Source organism: Lampris incognitus, chromosome 10, assembly GCF_029633865.1.
Source record: "Lampris incognitus isolate fLamInc1 chromosome 10, fLamInc1.hap2, whole genome shotgun sequence".
NCBI classification, from domain to species: domain Eukaryota; kingdom Metazoa; phylum Chordata; class Actinopteri; order Lampriformes; family Lampridae; genus Lampris; species Lampris incognitus.
Window position 1 is genome coordinate 27,116,634 of NC_079220.1, and position 25,507 is coordinate 27,142,140.

General features: G+C 44.2%; 2 protein-coding genes across 7 annotated transcripts in view; one reads left to right on the forward strand and one right to left on the reverse strand.

The window, feature by feature from the left end:
- The window catches only part of gpatch8 (G patch domain containing 8), a 56,105-nt gene extending 35,968 nt beyond the window's left edge, over nt 1-20,137 (forward strand). For 2 of the 5 annotated variants that reach the window (XM_056287319.1, XM_056287320.1), the window contains 7 exons: nt 2,286-2,358; nt 8,927-8,968; nt 11,458-11,525; nt 12,661-12,747; nt 13,599-13,742; nt 13,918-14,048; nt 15,075-20,137. In XM_056287319.1, coding sequence (XP_056143294.1) covers nt 11,499-11,525; nt 12,661-12,747; nt 13,599-13,742; nt 13,918-14,048; nt 15,075-18,879 — 4,194 coding nt within the window. In that variant the 5' untranslated portion in view covers nt 2,286-2,358; nt 8,927-8,968; nt 11,458-11,498 and the 3' untranslated portion in view covers nt 18,880-20,137. The remainder of the gene's footprint in view (nt 1-2,285; nt 2,359-8,926; nt 8,969-11,457; nt 11,526-12,660; nt 12,748-13,598; nt 13,743-13,917; nt 14,049-15,074) is intronic. The other 3 variants (XM_056287316.1, XM_056287318.1, XM_056287317.1) reach the window with 2 other exon arrangements.
- A 369-nt stretch (nt 20,138-20,506) lies between these two features.
- Nucleotides 20,507-24,986, reverse strand: gosr2 (golgi SNAP receptor complex member 2). Of its 2 annotated transcripts, none has more exons than XM_056287322.1 (6): nt 24,437-24,744; nt 24,257-24,321; nt 23,283-23,391; nt 22,574-22,706; nt 22,122-22,262; nt 20,507-21,509 (listed from the first exon to the last, which is right to left on the reverse strand). In XM_056287322.1, exons 2-6 carry the CDS (start codon nt 24,294-24,296, stop codon nt 21,348-21,350), a joined length of 585 nt encoding a protein of 194 aa, XP_056143297.1. In that variant the 5' UTR covers nt 24,297-24,321; nt 24,437-24,744; the 3' UTR covers nt 20,507-21,347. The 2 variants fall into 2 exon arrangements, with proteins under 2 accessions (XP_056143297.1, XP_056143296.1); XM_056287321.1 differs by lacking the exon at nt 24,437-24,744 and adding an exon at nt 24,831-24,986 and having other exon boundaries at nt 20,508-21,509.
- Between the last annotated feature and the right edge of the window lie 521 nt (nt 24,987-25,507).

Below are 25,507 nucleotides of genomic sequence, written 5' to 3' on the forward strand. Positions count from 1 at the left end.
TCATTAGTGTTGACTAAAACGACAAAAGCTTTATACCTTAAATTATCAAATAAAAGCCGAGTCTCAGGTGTGGCTTGTTTGAAGAAAATAAAAGCCAGTCCCAATTACAGTCCGGGTTTGAAAAATATAGAAATTACAGAGAGGGTTGAGTGATCATTTAGCATGTTTATAGCATTAATTACGACAATACAACATCATAGTCACACAATACTCATGATGCTGTTTCTCTGAGTTTCAGTTTTTAAAGCCGAAATCTGGTATTTCTCTAGTAATAAATTATTTTATCTTTGTTGATTATGGAGGTAGGTTACATAATACTAACTGGTGTCTTTACCATGGTTGGAGACACTCTTCAGTCTTGGTATACAGCCTTAGAAATTTTACGACCAGGTAGGACAAATACTGGTGCAGCGATGAACACATACATGTTGGAAACAACTCCAGCAGGAAAAAAAGAAGACTGAAACGTGATGCTGCAGAAGCATTACCGACGGACAATTGATAGATCCATCCATTATCCAAACCGCTTATCCTGCTGTCAGGGTCGTGGAGATGCTGGAGCCCAGCAGTCATTGGGCAGCAGGCGGTAAGACACCCTGGACAGGCTACCAGGCCATCACAGGGCTGACACACATTCACACCTAGGCACAATTTAGTATGGCCAGTTCACCTGACTTGCATGTCTTTGGACTGTGGGAGGAAACACACGCAGACACGGGGAGAACATGCAAACTCCACACCGAGGACGACCTGGGACAACCCCCAAGGTTGGACTACCCTGGGGCTCGAACCGAGGACCTTGTTGCTGTGAAGCAACCATGCTAACAACTGTGCCACCGTGCTGCCAATTGATATATATATCAATATAAAAGCTGTTAGAATTAATGGAATAGAAGAAGTCATGAAAGGGCAAAACTGCTGTATGTCTGTTGCTTGTCCAAATCAGAAATTGAACATTTTGTACAAAATATTAAAGAATATACTACTGAAAAAGGACAAAGCAGAAATAACGGACTGTCTCAAAGGCCTGGCTCTTTCCTCAGTTGAGGCCAATGGAGGCCCCAGCTGCTGTGTCTTGTATTTGCAGTACTTTTGACAGCTGGAAGGCATTTCCTCACTAGCACACTGATCATTGGAAGAACTTTGGGGGCTTGTTGTGGAAACGTGTCTCCAGCAAACTTATTTTGCAAGGCAGACCACCAGTGTGTGACTACTTATGAAGTCAATGAAGTCTGTCATTGAGGAGGAGTTATCATTACGGTTCGAATGGTGCCTAATATGAGTTTTCTAATAGAAAATAGAGACATGGTGGGGACCAGACTCTTTTAAGAGCTGACCAGAGATGTTTGGGATTTCCAAGAATATACACAACAGGAATTTCTGGTGTATCTTAAGGGGCTACATGCACATAATGTCTACCTCTTTCCTACCTGCACACTGTCATACACACACCTCTTCACATTGGAACATCCTCCCGACCCTGGGCCTTGTAATGGTAATCCAAGGCCCCCTCTTCTCTTACTCTCTCTCCACTTTTTTCTCCCTCTCTCTCTCCCTGTATTACTTTTGTGACAGCTGCATATGTTTCATGGTGCTCCCCTTTGTCATGGTAATGGCATCACAGCAAGCTTGGAGTTTCTGGTCCTCGTTCTATTTATGCAAGATTTCCATACCTTTTTTCTGTGTCTTGTTTCTTTGTGTACCGAGATCTCACGCTTTAGGTGTTTTCATATATATGTATGCGTGTGATACATATATCCTCCTTTCTCCTCCTCCTCCTGTTATACGTCTCAGTTAGTTGGTGACTTGTTTAATCTTTGATAGCCAAAAAGAGTAGAAATGCTAATGCCCAATTTATTTTTTATTTTATTTTTTTTGCCTACAAAAGTGTCTCTTTTTTTCTTCTTTCCTTTTCATTTTTAAACTGCACTCCTACTGTGGTAGAATAATCCCACTCTGTCCCTCAGTGTTGCTAGTTTACATGCTACATACATCCTCATTCATCATAGTGAGAGAAAAAAAAACGTATCCCTCCTCTTGATCTCCCCCCACCTGGACACCCCTCCCCCCCACACTTCTTGTGCTGGAAGACACTGGCGTGACACACTGTAGGTGATGTCGATGATGATGATTGTGGTAATGGTGGTGGTGGTTGTGCTGTTGATGATTGTGTGGTCTGTGTTTTTGTTTAATTTTATTTTCCCTTTTGATCTGTGCCCACAGGGGAAAGCTCCTCTTATTATTGGAATATTTTTGGTCTTTTTCTCTTCTTTTCTCTCTGCTAGGATAACATCGGGCACCGACTGCTTCAGAAACATGGCTGGAAGTTGGGGCAAGGCCTGGGCAAAACCATGCAGGGTAAGGACTCTCCCACCCCCTGTACACCTATCTCAAAATTTGACTGGTAACAGTTGATCCCCAATACTCTGCTGGGAATCCCCCCCCCCAACACACACACACACACACACACACACACACACACACACACACACACAAGTCTTTTTTGATTATTTTTCAGACCACAAACTTTTCCCATTTCTTTTAACTCTTTGTCCCTTTTTCTGATCTCTTCTCTTTTTGTCTGTCACTGGGTAAAGCTAGTCATGATCCAAACACATCATTCCACCTGTCCATGTTGCTCTGGTGCTTCTGTTTCCTGCAACTGGTATTGTTGGGGATATGTTCCTAGATTTGGACAGAAGGCAGAGGCAAGGGTGGTCTGGAGAGGGAGGTGAAGTGTTTATCTGCCTGAGTGCAGCATTATTGTACCTTTCTCGTGACGCATTTAGCCTGTAGCAAGTATGACTAAAATGGAGCCTCTTACATTTTTTTCAAACTGCCTGTATTTATTTTTTGGTACAAGCTACGTACTTAGTTTTTATAAGGACAAACTTGCCACTTTCGCCTAAATTGATAAGAGTTCTTAAGCAAGAGACAAACCACAAAAAGCAGCAAATCTATGGCTTTTACTTCTCAAATCTGTGGCCGCCTTTAGAAATTGCCATTCAGTGTTTTACAATGTGTAGAGCTGCAGCCGTCACTTGCTTGGAACTTGAGTTTTAAAACCAAAAGGGCTGCAGTAATTCAGTGGTGATAATGTAAATTTGTTGATTTATATATAGTGGTGGATATTAAGGGTATGCGGGTGACGTCACCGATGCAGAACTCACAGCGGTAACGTGGCACTGAGTGGCAAAAAGACTGAGTGGCAGCATTAATGTCCAGCTTGAATACAGCGAAAACGCATCTAAAATGGGAAAGACGTACGACCAAGCGTCAAGACTTTTGTATACCTTCAGGCTTTGCTTTGTGTATTTCCCTGGCATAGAAATCAAGTACATATAAATATCAGGAAACTCGGATTTGTGGCCAAATGTTAATCTCCATGGACCACTGGTTATTTGGTAAACTGTATGGGTCACTGTCAAGTCCAACTTCCTTTAATTTAAGAAGATAATCTTGCATTTTAATCCCAGTTTCACTGTTTCCCCTACTAGAAGCAGCCATGTTGCGGGATGTTTTGCCACTCACTGCGACTGAGGGGGCGTGTTCCAGTGGGAAAGTGACGTCAATGCATTTCCTCTATAGATTTAAGCATGACCGCTGCATACCCAAAATCCCAAGTATATGGATAAGAATTCTAAAATTCTTCCATGGACCTTGCATATATAAAGTATTGGAGTACTGTAATCCTAAACCTAACAACCTTGGAGCATTGTTCACTGCACCAAACTGAAAGCGCCCCCCGACAGATTAAGCACCATTATGATTGTACGTCGCAGCCCTAGGTCCACGCTCAGTTATAAATATATGAAATTGTGGTCGATCACAATTGTGCTAAACATAATCGTTGTAACTAACGTGACTGTTAATTCTATTGGCTCTACACATGAAAAACATAATTGCTTTCTGGACCTAGTCTGATTTGTGTTAATTAGCCTTGATTAGAGCAGACTTAAGTTACTTAAGTCTTTAAGTTAAGTAAGTTTTTTTAAGTTGTTTTTTTAAGTAAGCTTAAGTTAAGTAAGTAAAATAATAATATTTTACTTTTATTTTTCCCCTTCATTTTGTAAACATTGGATTCACTGAAAAATATGAAGGGTAAAGGATTTTAGCACATCTTTTACTGCAGGCATTGTAGTTAAGTGGCCTTTAAGTGCCCTAAGTAGCAAAAATTGTTGCTTTTTCTTTTTAAAGTTAAGACTAGACATCTATGTGTTTTTGTTAACAGTATTTAAAACACCTTTTAAACCTTGCACATAGCACAGTTGCAAGGTGCCACTTACTAGATGTGGATGCTGTTTACTCTCTGGAGACAGTTGTGATTGGCTTGCTCATTTAGTATTGACTGTTGCTGGGCAGATGGGGACGTAGACAGGACAGAGCTGAGGTGTGTGCAAGTGGGTCCTGGTTCACTTCAGCCCCTCATTAACTGTCCATTTGACTCACAGGAGTAGTGGTGCAGAACTGTTAACTGTCTCCATGGATCTGTGAAAGTCCTGCATTTTGCAGTCTCACACCTCCCCTCCCCTTCCATTTCTTTCCTTTCAGTATCTCTGCTTCCCATTTTTTTAGTCTCTGAATCTCCCTTCATAGCCTAGCCCTTTCCTCTAGAAAAGGTGATGTATTGCATTATTTTCTCCAGCTCTGAATGATGTCGCCTCTGGCAGGCAGCTGAGACTGTGCTGTTAACTCTGAGCAATTTTTTTGTTTTTGTAGTGCCAATAAAATGTAGTCTGATGTGCCTCTCTCATCCTGCCCTTTGTTAATCCTCTGGGTTTACCATCCATGCCCTCATAGCCTTAGACCTAGGGCTTTTTATTTCTTCAACTTTGTCCTCCCCCCATCTCTTTAATGCCCAACTGCATTTCATGCTCACACAAATCCCCCTCTCCTTATGCACCCGGAAGTAACATCAGTACTTAACACTAGAACGACTAAGCCGGTCATTTTGACAGTTTTGGATTTTCAAAGTTTGATAACTTTGTGGGAAAAGAAAAAAGATACAGACCTGCTTCTGCCTGAATGTTCCTAAAATTGCATATATTTGCATTAAAATTAGTTTTAGATCAATTGCAAAAACAAAACAAAAAAAACCCCAAAAAAAGTTATAAGATCTACCTAAAACAACCATGAGCAGTCAAAATGACCGCCCATGTCTAAGCGTCGGCTTGGTGTCGATGCAGTTGCCCACTGGGGACTGGGGTTCGCGCCCCGGTCTCGTCAGATCCGACTATGGCCGGACTCGATGAAGCAGCAATCATTGGCAACGCTGTCTTCGGGAGGGGGGCGGAGTCGGCTTGTGTTCGTCATGTGAATGCGTCTCTGTGTGTGTCGGAAAAACAGTGGTTCGGCTTGGATTCGCCTTGTCACGAAAGTGGGGAGGCGCTTTCCTTCGAGACTGCCGGCCGGAGAGATGCAGTTGGCGAACGCATGCAATACGAGGGTGGGTGTTTGAATTAAAATAGGGATCAATTGGCCACTAAATTGGGAGAAAAAAGGGGAAAATCAGAAATAAATTTTAGAAGAAAAAAGAAAATGACCGCCCATGGTTGTTCTAGTAGTTAAGTTCCAGTCATTGTTTGGGACTGTTTCAGTGGTTATTTTCAGTTCTTTTTTTTCTTTTTCTTTTTTTACATTTCATGTTTTATATGCCTTGTTACGTTTGTGAGATTAGCAATATATGTTTTCCATTTTGTTTTTCAGTTAATATTTTCACCTTTTTGCTATTCAAGTTCGACCATGTCTCTCTGAAGTTTAAATTGTTTAAAAGTAGTATTATAGTGGTTAAAATTTTAATTTTGGTGTCAGTCGTTTCCTAACAGACATACTAATATATGCAATGCATTGATATTTCAATTGGGTGTTTATCTTGACAAAATATAGAGTTTAAAAAGTGGCAGTCATTTTGACCGTTTGTAGTCGTTTTAGGTAGGAGTGAAACCTTGGTCGTTCTAGTGTTAATTTTAGCATGTTGATGAGAAACACCCCCTAAGTCTGTGAGGTCAATCTCTAACACATACAGCATACGCACAAGCACTCTATGAACAAACTGCTGTCTGTATCCAAACTTATGCAGTGAATTCTGTCAATGTTGTGACTCAGCGGTGAAGTTACGCAAGCCTTTGGAGGACACCGAAGCAGTTCTTGCTGGCTGTCTGCAAGTGCTCAGTCGATTGCCTTACCTTCTCACTTCCTCAGTTGAGGTCATGTGTCTATAGACCGTTGTAGCTGGTTATTATTTTGCTTGGAATATCTGGCTCTAGCCAGTGTTAACTCATCAGCAGTTTGTGTAGTGAGGCGTCATCCATATAGATTTGAATATATCCCATCCTACCAGTTTGTTAAGCTCAGCTAACAGTCATTCAGAATGATTTCACCTGATAGCCCCAGATTTTTGATAACTGCAAATAGACAGACATGACTTACTGACTTCACTGCGCAATTACACTGGAGTAGAATTGAGGCATTTATTTATTTATTGTCCCCCACTCTGGACTATCGCAAACTGCATTTTGTTAGGTTGAGCAGCTGTTGTGTTCAATCATCGGACAAAGTAATGAATGTAGTGTTAAAGTGTTCTCTGAAAACCAGCAGACTGCCAGACCTAACTCGCTATCATAAGTCTGTTGCCTAATTCAATGGACATATATGGCCTTTAATTCCCTGTGTCACCAACCAAAGCCCTCAACCAGAACAGACCAGGAACTGCCTCAGTCCTGGCAGGTTGACAGGAAATATGGGAACCAACGCCGCAGTAACTTCTGTGCTTCGCTCTCCCATTGCCCGCAGTTGTTTATTTTAATCTGACCTCCAAACAGCTGAAGAGAGAGGTATCTGTTTGATGTAATAGGGACGTGTGCTCTGTGTGGAGGAGAGAAGTTGCAGGGGCCGAGCTTTGCTCTTGTTTTATTTGCCACAGGTTTCAGTGTTGTATGGTTATGTAAGCATACTGTGCTGAGGGCACATGATTCTGTGCATGGCCATTTGTTGTGTAGGAGTTATTGCCCGAGTATTTGAGTCCTGTTTGCTGTGTTCAGATTCATTAGTCTGCTTGGTTAGAAGATGATTCACTGGACAATCACACCATTATGTCACTTTGGAGTTTGTCAGATAATCATTCAGGACATTATAATAACGTCCTTCTCCTTTCTCTCCCCTCTATCAGAAGAGAAGGTTTTTGAACTTTGAAGTCATGAGCATTGTGTCCCCTATTTTAAGTTTTTGATGTATTGACTTTGTTCTTATTCTTCTTTTTGTGTTCTTTTTGCCCCTTTTTAGGTAAGGTTTGTTGGATTCCCTCTGTATGTCAGTATGTGTGTGTGTGGGTGTGTCTCTTTTCTCCCACTCTGCAATTGACCTCAATGTAACACTCCTTTTACAGTGTACTGTAGGCTAATGGCCTCTCAGCTTCTTTCTTTTTTGCTTCATAAATCACTAAACCCTTATTTCAATCTGCTGAAGTTGTAAGAGTGCTCCGATTTAAACAAAGAACAATCCATTTGAAATCAAGGTAGCTTCAGGAAGCCGTGATTCCATCACACCCTGTAGAATCATCAGCTCCACATCTTTAGACTTAATTACTTTTTTTTTTTCCTCTTTAAGTGTCCGTGGCTGCTACGGGGGTTTCTGATTGGCTGTAACCACGGCTCAGACTTTGAATGGCTTGCAGAGTAGACCAGTCCCCCCACCTCCCTCTGCCTGTTTGCCTGTATCTACATTCAAACCTGTGAAACTTGTTTTTATGTGTGTGGTCATAATGTGGGACTGATATTTGTGTATTTCATGTGTGTGTGTGTGTGTTTGTCACTGACTGGGCCTTAGAGTTAACTTACAGGGAAAACCTCATGCCACCCTGCTGCACCCAAAATATCTCTGTCCCCATGGTTACACACTCCCATCCTCCCCCTCGTTCCTTTGCCCCTTCTGCACAGCATGCTTGTCCCAAAGGTGCACCCTTGCCTGCCTCAAGACTGACACACTCATCTGGGGCTTTAAGCAGTGTTGGAGGTAACAGACTCACAGCAATGCACACTAGGGTGAAGGGTAATTTCACAGGGCAGTTGTACAGTACACATTTCAATAGTTATTTACAATTGCATTATGCTATGACATGGCAATACACAACTGACTCTAAGCACTGCTCAAAGCCTGGCTGGCCTTTCCTCAGGTACATCCTGAATGTGTTCATCGTCCCGGGGGTAAGCATATCCAAAAATGGGCTTGCTGGCTGTGGGCTGGTGAGGAAATGAAAGGATTATGTGAGATCTGCTGACCCGGCTGACAAGCGTCTGTGAGGCAAAAGGTCTACTGGGGAGAATGGTGGTTGTATCTAGCGGCAACCATAGCAAGGGTCCAGACAATCTGACTGCATGTTCATAAAAAAAATGTAAAAAAGGATAAGGATGATAATAAGTAATAATTGTTGGCAGACATGGCATTTTTTAAACTTCAGCATGAGCTGTGAGAAGCAAATTTGCCTTGGTTTCAGCTGGTATATCCTGTTTATAATGATAATTCCCTCAACCAGTACAGCTCTCCCAAGAGTACTTATCAATGGTGGGCATCAGGCTGGGATAAAAAGTGAGGGACCTTGGGGCTTATTTTGTTTTGGGTTTTTTTTGGGGGGGGTGCTTACAAAGACAGTATTGGGGGGGGGGCCCTGTGCCCTATATGTGTTTAATTATGAAAGCAAGATGAAGGCCCAGCTAGAAGCCCTGGGGACTGGGATAGGCAGCTAGGAAACAGTGGCGAGAGGAGATCCCTGTAAGCACCTGGCCCTGAGTGAAGGGAGGAAAGGTTGGAGGGGCAGTGAAGCCCCGTTCCCCTCTTAATGAACGCCCTCAACCCCCACTCCCAACCCCAGCCTCCCTTCTCTGTGTGCCTCAATCTTCCTGCTTAACCAATTGGTGTTTCTTTTTTACAGCGATTTGATCCTGCCCATGTTGTGCTGATGGTAAACTTAGTGGTAAATGTTATTTTATCCCCCAATTGAATTGTTTTCTTTTCTATTTAGTTTCTCCCATTTTTTTATTTCATTTTCTTTCATTTGTTTTCCCGTCATCAGAGCACCAATGCTACATAGGCTTTCAATTCTCTCTCTGTATTAGTCATTCTGCTGCTTGGATGTTATCATACATATATTAGAGCATTGTCATTTTGTTTGTTTTCAGTTTTTTTTTCTTTTCTTTTTTTTAAAACCTTGTGATTCACACCCTGTGATTTAGGTGCACTTCTTTTTGTCTGGTCTTTTTTTTGTGTCTTTTCCACTGGAATGGGTATTGCTGAAAGTATTGTCACTGTGTTGAAAATTTGGTGATAGCTTGGGATGACTGCAATTGTTTATTGGGTAATTAATTCTGGGCCTGGAATGTGACTCCTTCCTGGTGTTCCCAGTGAAAGGGTCCACTTGGGAACTCGACTGCAGTGGTCTGTCCGCAGGCTGGCCCTTAGCCCCCCCCCCCCACACATCCCACCCCCGCCCCCTTGTGGTTTGACTCCTTCACTACAGGTAGGCAGGCAGGAAGGTAACTGTATACTGGTAGATTATAGTAAGACTTTAGTATCACAGACAAAATCCTCATGTGACTTCCAAGGCAACATAAAGCCCCCTGAGTGAAAATCTTACTCCTGTTTAATTTTAGTTTGTTAGTTACAAAGCTATCCAGCGGACAGACGCTGCAGCGGGAACATGAGTCCAGACAGGCTTTTTGTGAAAACCACCCAGCTGTGATTTCAGAATTTGAATTATGCCATTGGGCTGTGAATGCAGAGATAAGAGGGAAGCTTTCAATAAGGTGGCAGATATTTATTTTTACCTTTAGCTTGCTATGGGCCAGGAATTAATTGGACTCACGCTTTTGTGGTAATTAATGTGAAGCTAATCAAAGATAATTGAAGCCTTTTCAGCTCCCTTTAACTTCTGAATAGTTTATACATTCTCTCCCTGGACTTGTAATTGCATGGGCTATTTGTTTTCCAAGCTTGAATAACAGACAATTCCCTAACATACTATGTTTACAGCCATAATTCTGCTTAATTTAATAGATTTCATAGAGGTAAGTCTTTTTTTAAATTGGGACAGAATTTGTATTAAAAAAAAATTCCAATGTTTTTCCCAGGTTACTATAGAGCTAGCCTCTTCTTGTAAAATTCCCAATATACCATATGCCCAATGGTATAAACTGACAGGAAAATTTTATTCATGGAAAAGAACAAACTTGAGTTAAAAAAAAAAAAACTGAAACCAAACTTAAATCAGTAAGATTGTTCTGTGTATCTGGCTGGCAACCGCTGCAGCAGATTAGTTACTTTTTTTTGTTTTTTGTTTTTTGACCTTTTTGTTTTGAGATTCCCCTATCTGTCTGTCCCATGTCTCTTTGTCTGTCCTCCCCATAAGGTAAGTATCCCCATCCTTTGCACTGTCACTGTGGCGACTTCAGGCCTGTGACGTCACTCTGCTGTAGTTCAGTGCTTGTGTCCCTTTTTTACTCTTTCTCCCTCCCTCTCTCTTGATCTCTCTCTGCTTCGTTTGGCTGATTATGAGTGAATTAAGCAATTCTGTGTAAATCTCCAAAGTAGCTTTTTTTCTGTTTCATTCTGTTTTTCAGTTTTTTTTACAAATTTTTTTATTTATTTATTGACGGTTAATTTCAGTTCTAGCTCTTTTCACAGCTTACGTAACTCAGCCTTAAACACACAAGGGAAGACAGCCTTTTAGCCCTTGCCCTGATGAGGAAGAGGGGCCCATGGACAGGGTTAACAGAGGGCTAGACCACATGAAGGATAAGTGAAAAGGTGCTTGTGAGGATCAGGCAGCCATGGGGGTGGTCCACTGACGGAGTTGATGCATTAGAGGAGATGGGGAGGTTCGGCTGTCTTGGCCGACATTGCTGCAGTGGCTCTCAGTGAGTTTCTGCAGCTGTGTCATTCAGTTCCCCCTCTGGGCTGTAGTGTCCTTGGAAAAACATGGCTTTCCGGTTTAATATGACAACAGCAACGAAAAGAGGGAGGAGTGCGTTGTCAGCAGGGCAAAACTGAAGAGTCAGAGTTGCGGCAATTAATTGGCTTTAACTGAACATATTCTTGTTGTAGTCCACTTGATCCCTCTCTCTCATCACTCCTTTTGGTCCCTCCTGTAAAACACTGGAACAATCCTCACTTTCCTTTTATATACCAGGACTTAAACAGGTTCAGCTAATTAGACTCTTAAAGAAATAGTAAAACCAGCCAGCCAGATTAAACGGGCGGATCAGATGAGCTGTGTTCTACTCCGCTGGTTCTAGTAAGCTGTGAGAATAGCTGGTGTTTGGTTCACTGTAGCTTTCTGGTCTCTTTGCACTTCAAGGCAAAATTCTCTAACCCCAGCACCCTATGCTCTAAAAGCAGGCTGTCCCCCAGCTGGCCCACCAGCCCACTGTCACAAGCTGACCGCGGCCTCTCTCTCTTTCCCAACAGGACGCACTGACCCTGTGCCCATCATCCTCAAATATGATGTCATGGGGATGGGACGAATGGAAATGGAGGTGAGAAGTTTGATTCATTTTGTTTTTTGAATTGGTGCCTTGTGCTCAAGGCAGCAGAACTGCACTATCAGCATTAGCACATTTTGCAATGCTGCAGTTTACAGTGATGGAGCACTCACTGAATCCCTCAAGTAGCCAGTCAAATCACCTTGATGTGGCGTCCGGGTAGCATAGCAGTCTATTTCGTTGCCTACCAACACGAGGATCACCAGTTCGAATCCCCGTGTTACCTCTGGCGTGGTTGGGCGTCCCTACAGACACAATTGGCCGTGTCTGCGGGTGGGAAGCCGGATGTGGGGTATGTGTCCTGGTTGCTGCACTAGTGCCTTCTCTGGTCGGTCGCGGCGCCTGTTTAGGGGGGAGGGGGAACTGGGGGGAATAGCGTGATCCTCCCACATGCTGCGTCCCCCTGGCGAAACTCCTCACAAAGAAGTGGCTGGCAACTCTACATGTATCGGAGGAGGCATGTAGTAGTCTGCAGCCTTCCCCGGATCAGCAGAGAGGGTGCAGTAGCAACCGGGGTGGCTCGGAAGAGTGGGGTAATTGGCCAGGTACAATTGGGAGGAAAAATCCAAAACAACAACAACGGAAAAAAATCACCTTGATGTGTCTACTCTGGTCTTGGTTTTACCATTAACAGACAAATGAATTGGCTTTTTTGTGAGGTTTCTGGAGCTGAATTGGCCTATTGAAAGACTTACTGCTATTATGCACGTTTTTAATTAGTGTTTGTCTTGACAAGGGCACAGAAAGCAAGGAAATAGATGAGAAATATGCTGATACTCTAAAAACATGTACACCATTTCACAATGGATAATTTAACTAGTAGCAAACCGTTGTTGGAATGTATGGACAAATAATTTCTTTATATTCCAAGATGGTCTACTAGCCAGTCTCCAGCTCTAACTAGTATAGGATTGGACAAATCTTTTGTAGTGAAAAAATGGCAAGTTGCAGTGCTGTACTGGCAATTTGTCACCTGCATTGTGCCATCAAAGCATCAAATTAGGAGCTTCAAATGTGCAGACTATCACTGCCAGTGGGTTTGAGTCCTTTTGTTGTTGATGAACTCTCACATTCACAATGTCCAGTTTAATTTTTCTTGTTTTTAATGCATGCATATTCGTCTTCATAGCTGGACTATGCAGAGGACGCCACAGAAAAGAGACGAGTGCTCGAGGTGGAGAAGGAGGATACGGAAGAACTCCGACAGAAATATAAGGTTAGCCTCAGTGATTCAGTATTTTTTTCTAGAAAAGACTGGGCATAGCTTTTTTTTCTTCTTTTTTTTTCTTTGGATTTATTACTATTCTCTTCTCTCTTGGCTTATGAGCCTCTTGTTTAAAATTGTTTTGTCATTGACTGAAATAATCATCCTCAGAGAAATGCAGAGTATCCATTTTTCTACCTATTAGATCACCTCGGCTAGAAAGTTAGAAGTCATTTTGTTTGTGGCATTGCTCAGTAGTAGCATCTTGGAGAGAAATAGACTTTGGAGATTGGGGAGGCTGTAACACTTGATGTTAAGACAGAAAATGAATAGAAGTGTATTGAGAGGCGATTAGAGGGACGTGACATGACATTCTTGGTCACTGGAGCAAAAGTAATTTCTCTTAGACTGGCTGATGCATGCAGATAAATTTGGTGGGTGCTGTATTAGTACTTCATAGAAACATTATCATAAGCAAATATGTCATTAGAAAGTTTGGTGGGAGAGTGTATTTGAAAAAGTTTTTAAAAAAAAAGGCATTTGCTTAAAGAATGCTGTATTAATGCTTTATTGAAAAATTATAAGCAAATATGTCATTAGACAGCTTTGGTGGGAGTTTATTTGAAAAAGTCATAAAAAGGCATTTGCCTAAAGAGTTTTGACATTAAGTATTGATTGTATTTCAGAAAGCTGTGCATTTTTGTACTTGTGTCTTGTTTAACATGACTTTGTAAAATAACCGTAAGACCTACTGTTCCAGCTTCTAAAGAAATTATGGCCAATTCCAACAACTGTACCAAAAAAAATCTTTTAAATTTTTAGCTTAGGTGACTTGCTAATTTTTTTTCTTTTTTTACTAATAGGACCAAGTGGAAAAGGAGAAAGCCATTGCCAAGGCTCTGGAAGACCTGAGAGCCAACTTCTACTGCGAGCTGTGTGACAAACAGTACACCAAACACCAGGAGTTTGACAACCACATCAACTCTTACGACCATGCCCACAAGCAGGTGAGGAAAACATGCCACACACTAACTGTCCAGCCCTTTGTATTCTTTGTTTTGCATGATGTGTGCATGTAGGCAGAGATCAAACATGAAGACGTTAACCTCTCCCTGAGCTGAGATAAAGTGCTTTCTTTCCTTCTGCCCTGTCTTTCTCTGCTACTACTGCTATGTACTGCAGAGGCTTAAGGAGCTGAAGCAGAGGGAGTTTGCGCGGAATGTGTCATCCCGTTCCAGGAAAGGTGGAAAGAAGCAAGAGAGGATGCTCCGCAGGCTACATGAGCTGGCCGAGCAAAGGAAACAGCAAGACCGGTAAGAATGTGTTCCTGAAGTGCCCCCTACTGGCGTTATTGCAGGGTGTAATTGATAATGGTGTAATTGGGGCTCCATTATTTAAAATGCATCAACAGATAAAGATAATTTGATTGGTCATTGATGCAGTTGCAAGGGCTAGTAAACAGAAAAGGGTGTCACTTGAGTTAACCTTTTTTCTATTCAGGCCTACGCATATCAACATGTATTTTCAATTTTGTTTTGTTTGTATTTCACTGTGGCGGCATGGTGGCGCAGTGGTTAGCACAGTCACCTCACAGTAAGAGGGTCCTGGGTTCGAGCCCCGGGGTAGTCCAACCTTGGGGGTTGTCCCGGGTCGTCCTGTGTGGAGTTTGCATGTTCTCCCCGTGTCTGCGTGGGTTTCCTCCGGGGGCTCCGGTTTCCTCCCACTGTCCAAAGACATGTCAGTCAGGTGAATCGGACATATTAAATTGTCCCTAGGTATGAATGTGTGTGAGTGTATATGTCGGCCCTGTGTGATAGTCTGGGAGTCTGTCCAGGGTGTCTCCCCACCTGCCGCCCAATGACTGCTGGGATAGGCTCCAGCATCCCCGCAACCCTGAGAGCAGGATAAGCGGTTCGGATAATGGATGAATGTATTTCACTGTGAGCTGTGCTGTTCTCACAAATGTTAAATCCGGCAAGGCCATTGACAGTTGAATATTATTCACCAACTGCTACATCAGACTCCTACTAGATAACAGTGCGCTTGAGTCGATTTTCGTTTTTGACCAATTTGGCTCCAATTTTCCAACCCTCAAAGAATTCCAGCTGCTAACTTAGAATATTATTCTAATACTGCTGGAAGAATGCATTGATCCAATGTAATGGGTATGACATCAATTAGCTGTTAAAAAAAAGAATAATTTAAAAGCTGAAAAAACTTGGATCAGGGTTTTTGGAAGAGATAGCTTATATTTTTTACTGTCAGTACTATTACAGCTTACTAGTTAAAATGGAAACACTTATCCCAAAACTCCTTGCCATTGTTGTCTTTTGTTCCAGCACTCCAGGAAGTGGGCCCATGTTCAAAACCACAACTGTGGCTGTGGATGAAGAGAGGCCAGAAGATGGTGACAGCACTGTATCTGAGAATGTTTCTCTGACAAACAGCATCACAGAGGGTTTGTTGGGAGACAAGAGTGAGCAGGCGTCCCCAAAGCCAGGCCCCACTATCAGCTTCTCTCTGGGCAAGAGCAGCTCCTCCTCCCCAACCCCAACTGGAGCATCCAAAGTCAGCGTGTCCTTCTCCTTCGCCAAGAAAGCCCCAGTGAAACTAGAAACCGCAGCTGCCGTGTTTGCTGACCACGGTGAGGAGGTCATGGAGGGCGAGGAGGGACAGGAGGGTGAGCGGGCCAGTGGACAAGAGGAAGCCTGCAACACAGACAGCCCCAAGGGAGCAACGGAAGGAGGTGATGGAGGAGAAGGTGGTGCTGCGCTGGGGACAGAAGACACGCAGCAGCAGGATGACGGCGCCTCTCTGGCTTCCACTCTCAATAAGCTGAAGATGATGATGAAGAAGGAGGAGGGTTATGCTGGACAGGAGCCTCAGTATTACCACTACATACCCCCAGCACACTGCCGTGTGAAACCCCACTTCCAGTTTCTGCTTTTCATGAAGGCCACTGACCAGTGTGAAAGCAAGGAGGACGACGACGACGACGAAGAAGATGAGGAGGTGGAGAAAAAAACTGAGGAAAGTTCTGAGCAGACTGAGGCTGACATTTCAGCGTGCAAGACTGAGGAGCCAGGGAAAGCTGCTTCAACCAGTGCTCCAGAGCCAAACCCTTCATCACCCGAAGTGAAGACAGAGGAGCGTTCTTCCTGTGCAATGGAGACTGCTTCTACTACAACACCTGAAGAGACAGAGAGCAAGCAGGACACTACGGACCCCAACCTTGGCCCCAAAATCCCAACTGGTCCCTTCTTCCCTGTCCTAAGCAAAGATGAGAGCACCACCCTACAGTGGCCCTCGGAACTGCTTGAATTCACAAAGGCTGAGCCCTCTCTGTCTTACAGCTGCAATCCCCTTTACTTTGATTTTAAGCTGTCTCGCAACAAAGGACCACGTGGTGGGAAAGCGGGCAAGTCCCCCAAGCCTTGTGAAGAAGGCACCGAGAAAGAACCAGGAACGGCTGCCTTACTGTCTGAGACAGACACTGCCACTAACCCTGGACCCAGCACTAACAAAGATGAACCTGTGTTAAAGGGAGAGTCTGGTCAGTCAGAAGGGGATGAGCAAAAGCCAGGAACTGGAAGCAGTGGTGCTAAGAAGAAGAAAAAGAAGAAGAAGCATAGGAAGTCTGCAAAGCGCTCCAAGCGCAAAGGAAGAGAAAAAGGAATGGCAGAGGGTGGGGAAGCAGAATTGGAGGTCATGGGAGAAAAGCCCAAAAAGAAGAAGAAACACAAACGAAAAAAGAGTAAAAATAAAGTGCAAGACGCAACAGGGGACGAACAGGAGAGAGCAAAGCCAAAAGGGGAGGACAAAGTTTCCTCTGCTCAGATGATAACTGGTGCAGTAGCAGCTACAGGAACAGAACCAGGAAAGAGGAAACGTTCCGCCAAGGAAGTGCACTCCAAGTCTACGGTAGAGGAAGGAGGTGCTGGAATAGGTGCCGATAGCAAGGCCAAGTCCTCTGAAGAGCACAATGGCACCAAGAAACAGAGGACCGATGCTGGCACACCCCAAAGTGCCTCCTGTTCAACCTCAGCTCAGAAAAGTCCTGGTCCGGGCAGACCTCCTAGCAGCGAGAGTGAAGAGGAGGGAGGTTCCACTGCACAGCGTTCACGCCATCGCCGGTCAAGTCCCCGGGAACAGCGGCGACACCGTAGTGAGGACTCGGGCCGCTCCCACAGCCGCTCTTCACGGCGAGGGGAGAGACGGGGTAGTAGTCGGCGGCAGCAGCGTGGCCAGGCCTCTCGCAGTCGCTCATACTCAAGCAGTTCAGAACGCTCCTCAGCTGGCAGCAGTGCCTACAGCCACCATAGCCACAGCTACTCTGACAGCTACAGTGACTACAGCAACAAAGGCCACCGGCGGAGGCACTCCAAACAGTCATCAGACTCTGAGTATGAACGAAGGGGCAGCAGAGAGCGTCGCCGGCGCTCGCGGAGACACCACTACTCCTCATCCTCCTCAGAGGAGTCACGCTCACGCTCCCGCAGTCACAGCCGCAGGAAGAGGCACAGGCGGCGGCGTCGTAGTAGTTCCCGGAGCTCCAGTAGCCGGAGCCGCAGCAGCAGCACCCGGTCATGGAGGCGGAGCTACAGCCGGAGCCGCAGCTCAGCCAGTCGCTCCTCCAGCTCCACCAAGGGCTCCCCCCACCGACGTACCCATAGAAGCCGTGGAGACAGCGATACACATCGGAGGGACTTCAACCGCTCCCGTATCTACCGCTCACAGTCTCCTCGCTCCACGTCAGCAAGAGGTACCAACCGCAACAGCCACTCATCCACCTCGCAGGGCCTGAGGCTAGGGGTGTCTCGTGATGCAGGGGAGCAGAGGAACTCCCTGACGGCTCGCCAGCTGCTGGAGAAGGTCCAGTCTAAAAAAGGCTCTGATGACTCAGCCCCAGGATCTAAGTCGGGCGTTAAGATCAAGGACCCACCACAGGGCTACTTTGGCCCAAAACTGCCCCCTGCCCTAGGAAACAAAGCCATGTTGCCCCTCTTTGGTAAGCTCCAGGCAGGGAAGAAGCCTATAATTCCCCTAACCAGACCTGAAGAGGGAGAAAAGTCAGCAACAGGGAAAGGCTTTGAGGCAGAAAGAGAAGTAATCCTGGTGGAGCCGATAAGGGAGTTCCCCCCGCCACCGCCACCTCCTGCTCCGCCAGTCCAGAAGGTTGAAGAGGCCCCACAAAACACAGTTGTGCAAGAAGAGGTACAGCAGCAAAATCCTGAAGCACAGGTACAGCACGAGGCCCGGCCCCTCTTTGAGCAGGAGCCCTCCATGCTGATGCCCCAGTACCAGGGAGAGGCGGCGCAGGACCCCTCTCAGAACACCATGATGGAGCCGCTTATGCCTGATATGCAGCAGCAGCACTCCATGCATGCCTATCCCGCTTATCCCCCACCCAGCCTGGAGGAGGAGGGCATGGAGGATGAGGAGGATGGCCTGGCTCCTCTGGAGAGTCAGCCCATCACCTTCACCCCTGAGGAGATGGAGAAGTACAGCAAGCTGCAGCAGGCCGCCCAGCAGCACATCCAGCAACAGCTCCTGGCCAAGCAGGTGAAAACCTTCCCCTCGGCTGCCGCTGCCGCTGCTGCTGCCGCCAACCTGGCCCCAGCTCCACCTCCCCCCACCCTTCAGCAAATCCACATCCAGCAGCCAGCTGCTTCAGTTGCCTCAGCCACCTCCATCACCACTGTGCAGCATGCTATCCTGCAGCACCACGCAGCCACTGCTGCAGCCATGGGTATCCACCCAGCACATCCCCATCACCCCCACCCTGCCCATGCACAGCTGGCCCAGGTACACCACATTCCTCAGCATCACCTTACCCCCATCTCCCTTTCTCCCCTGGGCCACTCCCTCGGTCATTCTCTGGGACATTCGCTGGGACATGCTGGTTTGATCCCCGCCCACCCCACAGCCTTCCTGTCTGGGCAACCCATACACATTATCCCAGCCTCTGCACTACATCACACCCCCTTAGCCCTCCATCACGTCCCACACACAGCCCTGTACCCCACCCTCTTCACCCCCAGGCCCTCACAAGCTGCTGCAGCTGCAGCTCTCCAGCTCCACCCCCTCCTACACCCCATCTTCTCAGGGCAGGACCTCCAGCACCCCCCTAACCATGGCTCCTGATGGAGGAGTTGCACTGAAGTGGTAAAACCAATGCAACGAGCCAGGAGGGGAATTTACCGAACGGTTTGGCGGAGACATGGAAGAGAAAAATTTGATGGAGGTCCTGTCGCAACAGTGTGCAGACAGTGACACATAGGAAGCACGTAGCTTGCCACCAAACCACCAATGGCTGACAAAATGCAGTGTTACAGCCACCAAGTGGTACAGCCCACAACTTGGCAACTACATTTGCTCCTGGCCCTTATTAAGTTTTTCCTCTGTAATGGCAATGCATTGCCTAGATATGTTTCTTATTAATGCCAGAGACCCCAAAACGTGTATACTGACACTGAAAATATAAGACACCCATTGTAATAAATGGGAAGCCAGGTCAAGAATTCACTGGAGTATTTTTATTTGCCACAGTTAATGATTTTAAATGTTCTAAACTTGTTTCCTGCAGCCAAAGAGACACATTGGCTCAAGCCATGAACAGAACCATGTTGTGGGAAAGTACGAGATGGTCAGGAAGTGGGTTTTGAACCAGACAGGAGGAGTTTTCCCTCTGTAATGTATTCTGGTTGCTCCAGAAAGTCAGACTGTGTTTGTAATTCTCTATACTTTTATTCTCATATGACTACTTGCTTTCTATTGGTTCCTTGGTCTCGAAAATTTGTGATGCGGTAAGTTGTACATATTAGTGTGTAATGTGAAGAATCCCTCTAATATGACACCTATATTAATTTTATGCAACAATGCCTATATTGGCATGAAATTGTCCCATACACAACCCCATTTTTTGAGCAATGGGAATTATGCTTTAGGTGGTCCATAAGCCCCAGCTATCAGATGCACTGGTCGTGCTCCCAGTGGTAAGGGTACACCTGAATGACTTGCACTGAAATCTGTACATCAAGATGCTGCTTTTGCATCATGTAACAATATGATTGTAGTATACTGCAATAATTGTATTTTTCTGTTTTTAAATTATTTTCCAAAGTTCCCTTCAGAGGAGTTATGCTTTTTGTCTAATTTTGTAAATAAAATTGCTGTAGTTAAACCTAATAACATTCTAGAGGTTTGACGCTACTGTTGAAAAGGCTGACAAAGAATAATGACAATTTGGAAGGAGAATGGACAAATGCATGTGTTTAACAAGGTTATTTCTAAACTATCTTGGCTAGGATAGGCTGGGATGTCAGAGGATCATGATCTATAAAACGGTAGCAGTTGTCTTTTTCAATCTTGCTATGCTTCAGCAAATAAAATCTTTTGAGTTCACCTGTCTAGGTTTTTTTATGTGAAACCTCAGATTCTTCTTGTTAACTAGAAAAACGTTTGCTTTAATTTCTCTTCACTTCTTGATGTTGAAAACACATCAACAGGTGGTGCTAGAGCTGCTTTGTGTTTAGTTGTGAAGACGTTTAAACTGCCTCGTGCATAAAAGCAATCAGGAAGCGTTTTCTAGTCTGCCGTTCCACGGATCTGATGTTGGGGGGGTTCTCTTATTCCCATGCCAAGGAAAACTAGTGAAGTTAGACAGGTTCAAAGGCTTGAGCTAAAGCTTTCAGTTCTGCTTACAGTGGAAGAAAAAGCCCTTGCAAAACCAGTTCTACTGTAAATCCTAATGTCTGACATGCTATGTTGTAAAGGAAGTATATCAAAGATTGACCTCAGCCTTGTTATTGGAGCCTATAGCAAGCACAATCACCAGATAAAAATTACATTTATTGTGAACACAAACACTTTTTTGTATTCAGAGGACTAAACACTCACATAGTGAGACTAGATCCAAGCATAAATCCCAGAGAATCTTACAGGGGTAGTCATTTTTATGAAACTGCATGGCAAACTGGCAAACACTTCATGGTTATTCCGAGATCCCAATTGACCAACTTTTCATCTCTGATTAAATATCACCTTTCATAAATAAGAGCTTCTTATGTGATGAAATGTGATGTAGGATCAGGTCATAGTTAGCATCTTTTTTGGAGGGACATTTCTCTTGGTTAGTGGGAATGACGGCAGAAAATAGTTAAACAATTGACATGGACATTGCTCGTGCACGAGATCAAAACCGTAACTGTCGAACAAACACTAATTTAGAAGAACAGAGAATGTAGTAAACAAGTGAAATATTCCTTCGTATTGCCGCTTTCCACAATCAGATGGCTTCCAGGAACAGCTGGATAATGGATGTGAGGCAGTGGTTATCAGATGCCACCTTTCAGCTTGGAGTGGAATTAAATATTGTATTTATATTTTAACTTACCAAATCTTACAGATTTGCAGATGCACTTTTTTCTGAATGATCGAACATGAGAGATAATGGTACAGTTTTCAAAATAAAAAGTCTTTCTGTTCTATTCCAATAGTTCAAAAACACGCTAGAATTATTTATTCTATAACCATTCACATCTCATGGGGGCTGTGGTGCAAAAATGTCTGAGAAGACTGATGGAAAGTTGCCATTGTAAACAGTTGAGTATTCAGCCCAGGTACTTGACGACCAGAAACATGACGATGCAGGTCAGCAGCATGCCTCCGATCATGATGAACTTATCCTGGGTAGCACGCCTCTCAATCAGTCTCATCACTGTGTTGGACAACCCCAACATATTGGCCACGTCCAGCATCTTCTTATGGGTCCCCTGGAGATAGCCGAATCAAAACCAGATTTGTATGAAAGATAAAACAACTTCATGCAAACCAATGCATGTGGTTGCTCAAAGCTGAAGAAACCACAAATGCAGGGAACTATTTAGCAAATAGATGTTGTGCAGGAACTCTTCCAAACCGCCATTATCTGACTAACTTCAACTTATTGGGGCGTCGCTGTCTGAGGGAAAACACCCTCTCTGTCTCACTACTCCACCCTGGCCTCAGCGGTTTCTCACGACCAGGCCATGTGACCAACAGGGCCATGAGTGTTGATCACCAGCCACACCCTGATAAGTCGAGGGATGGGGGGAAAAATAAAACGAAACAAAACAAAAAAAAATAACAGGAAGACCATCTCCTCCCTGGAAATAAGGGCTCACCCTCTTTGAGCATACGCATGGTAACAATCGCACTGTTGTGAAAGCTGTGGATGCAAAAAACTGCGTCAGGGTTTATTTGAGAATATTTCTTGCTTTAGGTCATCTAAGGAAAGTTTTGGCTGACTTAAGCCCACCCCTTGTCCTGTTGTATTGTGGATTCATTCTGTAGGAAAAAACTGAATGACTTCTACTTTGGTGCCGATGGGACACGGTCACACATACCTTGAGTGTCCCCCTTTGATCTCTGAGGCCGGTGAGGATGCCACTTCCGCTGCCCAGGAGATCGTCCATGTTTCTGTGTGCATTGTGCAGGCTTGAGTTAAACTGTAGGGTCTCGTCTATGGGTATAGAGGTGTCTGCGTCCTACGCGCACAAAAGCAAACATCATCCAACATATACATTTCACCCTTCTCATTCTGTGGATTATGCAAATTTTTATTTACCATCACACTACTTCAAAGCAGGGCAGGAAACTAACTTCTATCCTCCATAAGCCAACGAGATCAATTTCGCCTCCTAAAACTGCTTTTTCAGATAAGCTTCAAATGCTGGTTTTGTTAACCTGATAGTGTCTGGAAGAAACACGTTAACTGATCAAATCACAAATTAAATCCACAATTGGGCTAGTGGCTGCCATTAATTTCCCATCCTGTTTTATGGCACATCAGACTTACATTGGTAGTGAAGGTACGGCTCATGAGTTCCTCCCTTTCTCTTTCCTGGGCCTCTCTGGCATAGCGTCGATGCTGGAAGTTTCGTAAGGCCGTCTGCAGGTGCTGAACATCGTATTTGAGCTGGTCCACCCGCCTGAGGTAGGCAACAGAAGCAACTACTCACAAACCTTTGAAGTGTCACAATGTGGGAAAAAGGGCTTTATTAAACAACTACGCAAAGCATTTTCGATGTTTTCTGACACTCAATTTATGACATGTTCCATAATGTCAGTTATACCTCGACTGTGTTGCTGAATCTGCTCCTAAATTTTTGGGTTAATGTGAATGGTTCTTCATTTCATATCTGACCTAGCAGGAAACACCTGTCCCTCACAGCCAAACTCTCCTTCACGTCATCTGTGGCTGGCTCAGTCCTGCGGCCTGATCTGAGCTGTCCCACCATCAGAGGGGGTGCTGTCGGATGGGGCGCAGTTTCCCCTTGGGCCTGTTTACCCAGCTCAGAAATGACACTTTGCCCAATACAGCAGGAATGCTGATGGTGATGGGGCTTCTGCGGAAATGTTTTCATAAAAGAAATCCCTGCAGGGCAGGAGAATGCTGCCTGTCTCTCCTTCTACACCTTTCCCACGCCTGTATGATATATGAATCACCCCACTAGCCGCTGGGGCTCTAGGGTCTACATCAGTCATCGACTCTTTTCCAAACTCACAATTTGGCATTCTGGCGGCGGTTCAGTGGTTCCTTGCTGGCCAGGATTTCGAGACGTTCTAAATGATTGAAGATCTGGTCAATTCTAGCCTGCAGTTCATTCTCCAAAACTTGAAAGAAGAATACAATAAAAAACAGAAGTGTTTCATACATACATAGATGAAAATGAATATTAACTTATATGTGCATATTAGTATGTTCTTCTGTGTGTCAATGAGTCTGTGCTATTTTGTCAAAACTGTACATTTTCCAGTCGATTACATTTAGTTTGATTACAAGGAGCAGTAAATGTGCGTTTTTATCTCTATCCTTCTATTATGTCTACTGGGTAAGCATGAAAACAATACAAAATACAAATAAATTAGCTTCTATTTAAGTTGCTTGAAGTCAAAATACAAATTATCGGCCGCTGTTGCAACCTCCATTCTCAACTTGTTGATAGTCTCAAAAACAAAGTGGCGGCACAACACTCATTATGAACTTTTATCTGACCATTTAAAAAAAGGTCCAGGCCAGTGTCGTTTGGCCCCCACACCCCTATTCCATTAGGACTTTCTTGGGTCTATGCAACCCACCCCGACGTGTGAGTTGATGTCATTGTCCGGGGGTGGCTGCCAGGCTCCCACCATTATCTAAAGACGAGCCCTCCCAGTTTCTCCCAATGTGCCCACACCCCTCTTGCTTCCTGTCCTGGCACCAGCCTGGCTCAGAACGGTTCATTTAGAGACCAACAGAAAACAGACAACTTGTCCAAAACTCTGCCAGTGATGTCAAAGAAAATAAGAAGGCTGCCCCTTCTCAGATATATACTACATCCAGTTCAACCCAATGGCACCAACACAGCCAGACATCATTAAGTCAGGGTGATTAGGTGGTTTACAGGGCAGCCAAAACGGTACCGAATTTAAACAGCAACTCTATCTTCCATGGACAAGGAAAGGAGGGAAACATTTCGGTAAAACACTGTCTACTCACGGTGTACTGACTGGCGATCTGTTGACTCCAGTCTTCCCATGTGAGACTGCAGCTCATGGATTTGCCTAATCGAGAGAAGATGAGTGAAGAATCGAAGGGACCATGTAAACAACTAGTTAAATAACATCTACTACATATACTAAACTGAGATATTTTTGCGCAAAACAAAAATATCTCTACCTGTCCGCAAAGTCATTACTTGTCGATGAGTGCTCCAAAAACTTTCGTAAGGAGAACTTGATCAAAACGTGTGTCTCATTAGTCAGGGCTTGAATAAAGATACCTCGTTGTTACACTTCGTCTGATTTGTGACCATAAGGCGTCAATTCGGGAACCCGGACATTGTATCAGGCTAACGGTCTCTTGGTTACTAGAGTAAGTGTTTTCACACTAAATGCGTAATCTCAAGGAAACAACTCCGTCAACACAAATCCATATATTCCTACACTAACCTTACCGAGAAGAAATAGCATTTACAGCTGTTTAACTTTAGGTGACACGCTTGTAGCTAATTACCGTTAGCTGGCAAAATCAATCAGTACACAGTTGTCGTTCATAAAATAGCGATACTAACTTGTTCGTCTGGTGGTAAAGCGTCTCCATATTCTGCGTTTATTTAAAGGTTTCCCTTTGGTTTAGTACTTTGCAGAAAAAGACACCTTTATTCTAACAGGTGGCTAGCTTATCCTGCTAACTACTAGCCACGGAATGCACACGTCATCAGCTGAGTGGTTTGTGTACGGAAATGGATAGGAGGAAGTACGTTCCGATTACGTAGGCGTGCTGGAGCTCATGTTCCCAGGAAGATGGATCCCCACCAAGTGACCCAAGTAGGATGAAACTGGTGATGGACGGAAGAGAAGAGTTTCATTTTTCACAAAACCACAAATCATCCCCTCCAAATCCACATCCAAATGTTGAGATATTATTCCTAAATCATGTAAGATTCAACATCAGCCACAATGACGACAGCCGCTCTCCCACACACACGCACGCACGCACGCACGCACGCACACACACACACATATATACTAATTTTATATTACTTTTTTGCTGTTTGTCCTTTTAGATCTGTTTTATGTATATGATTATATACATAAAATTGATCTAAAAAGATTTAAACAACAAAAAATTAAAGTACTATATATTATTATATATATAATTTATATATATATATATATATATATATATAATTTATATATAATATTTTTTGTTTTATATATGACAGCTTTTTTTGTCGCAATCTTTATT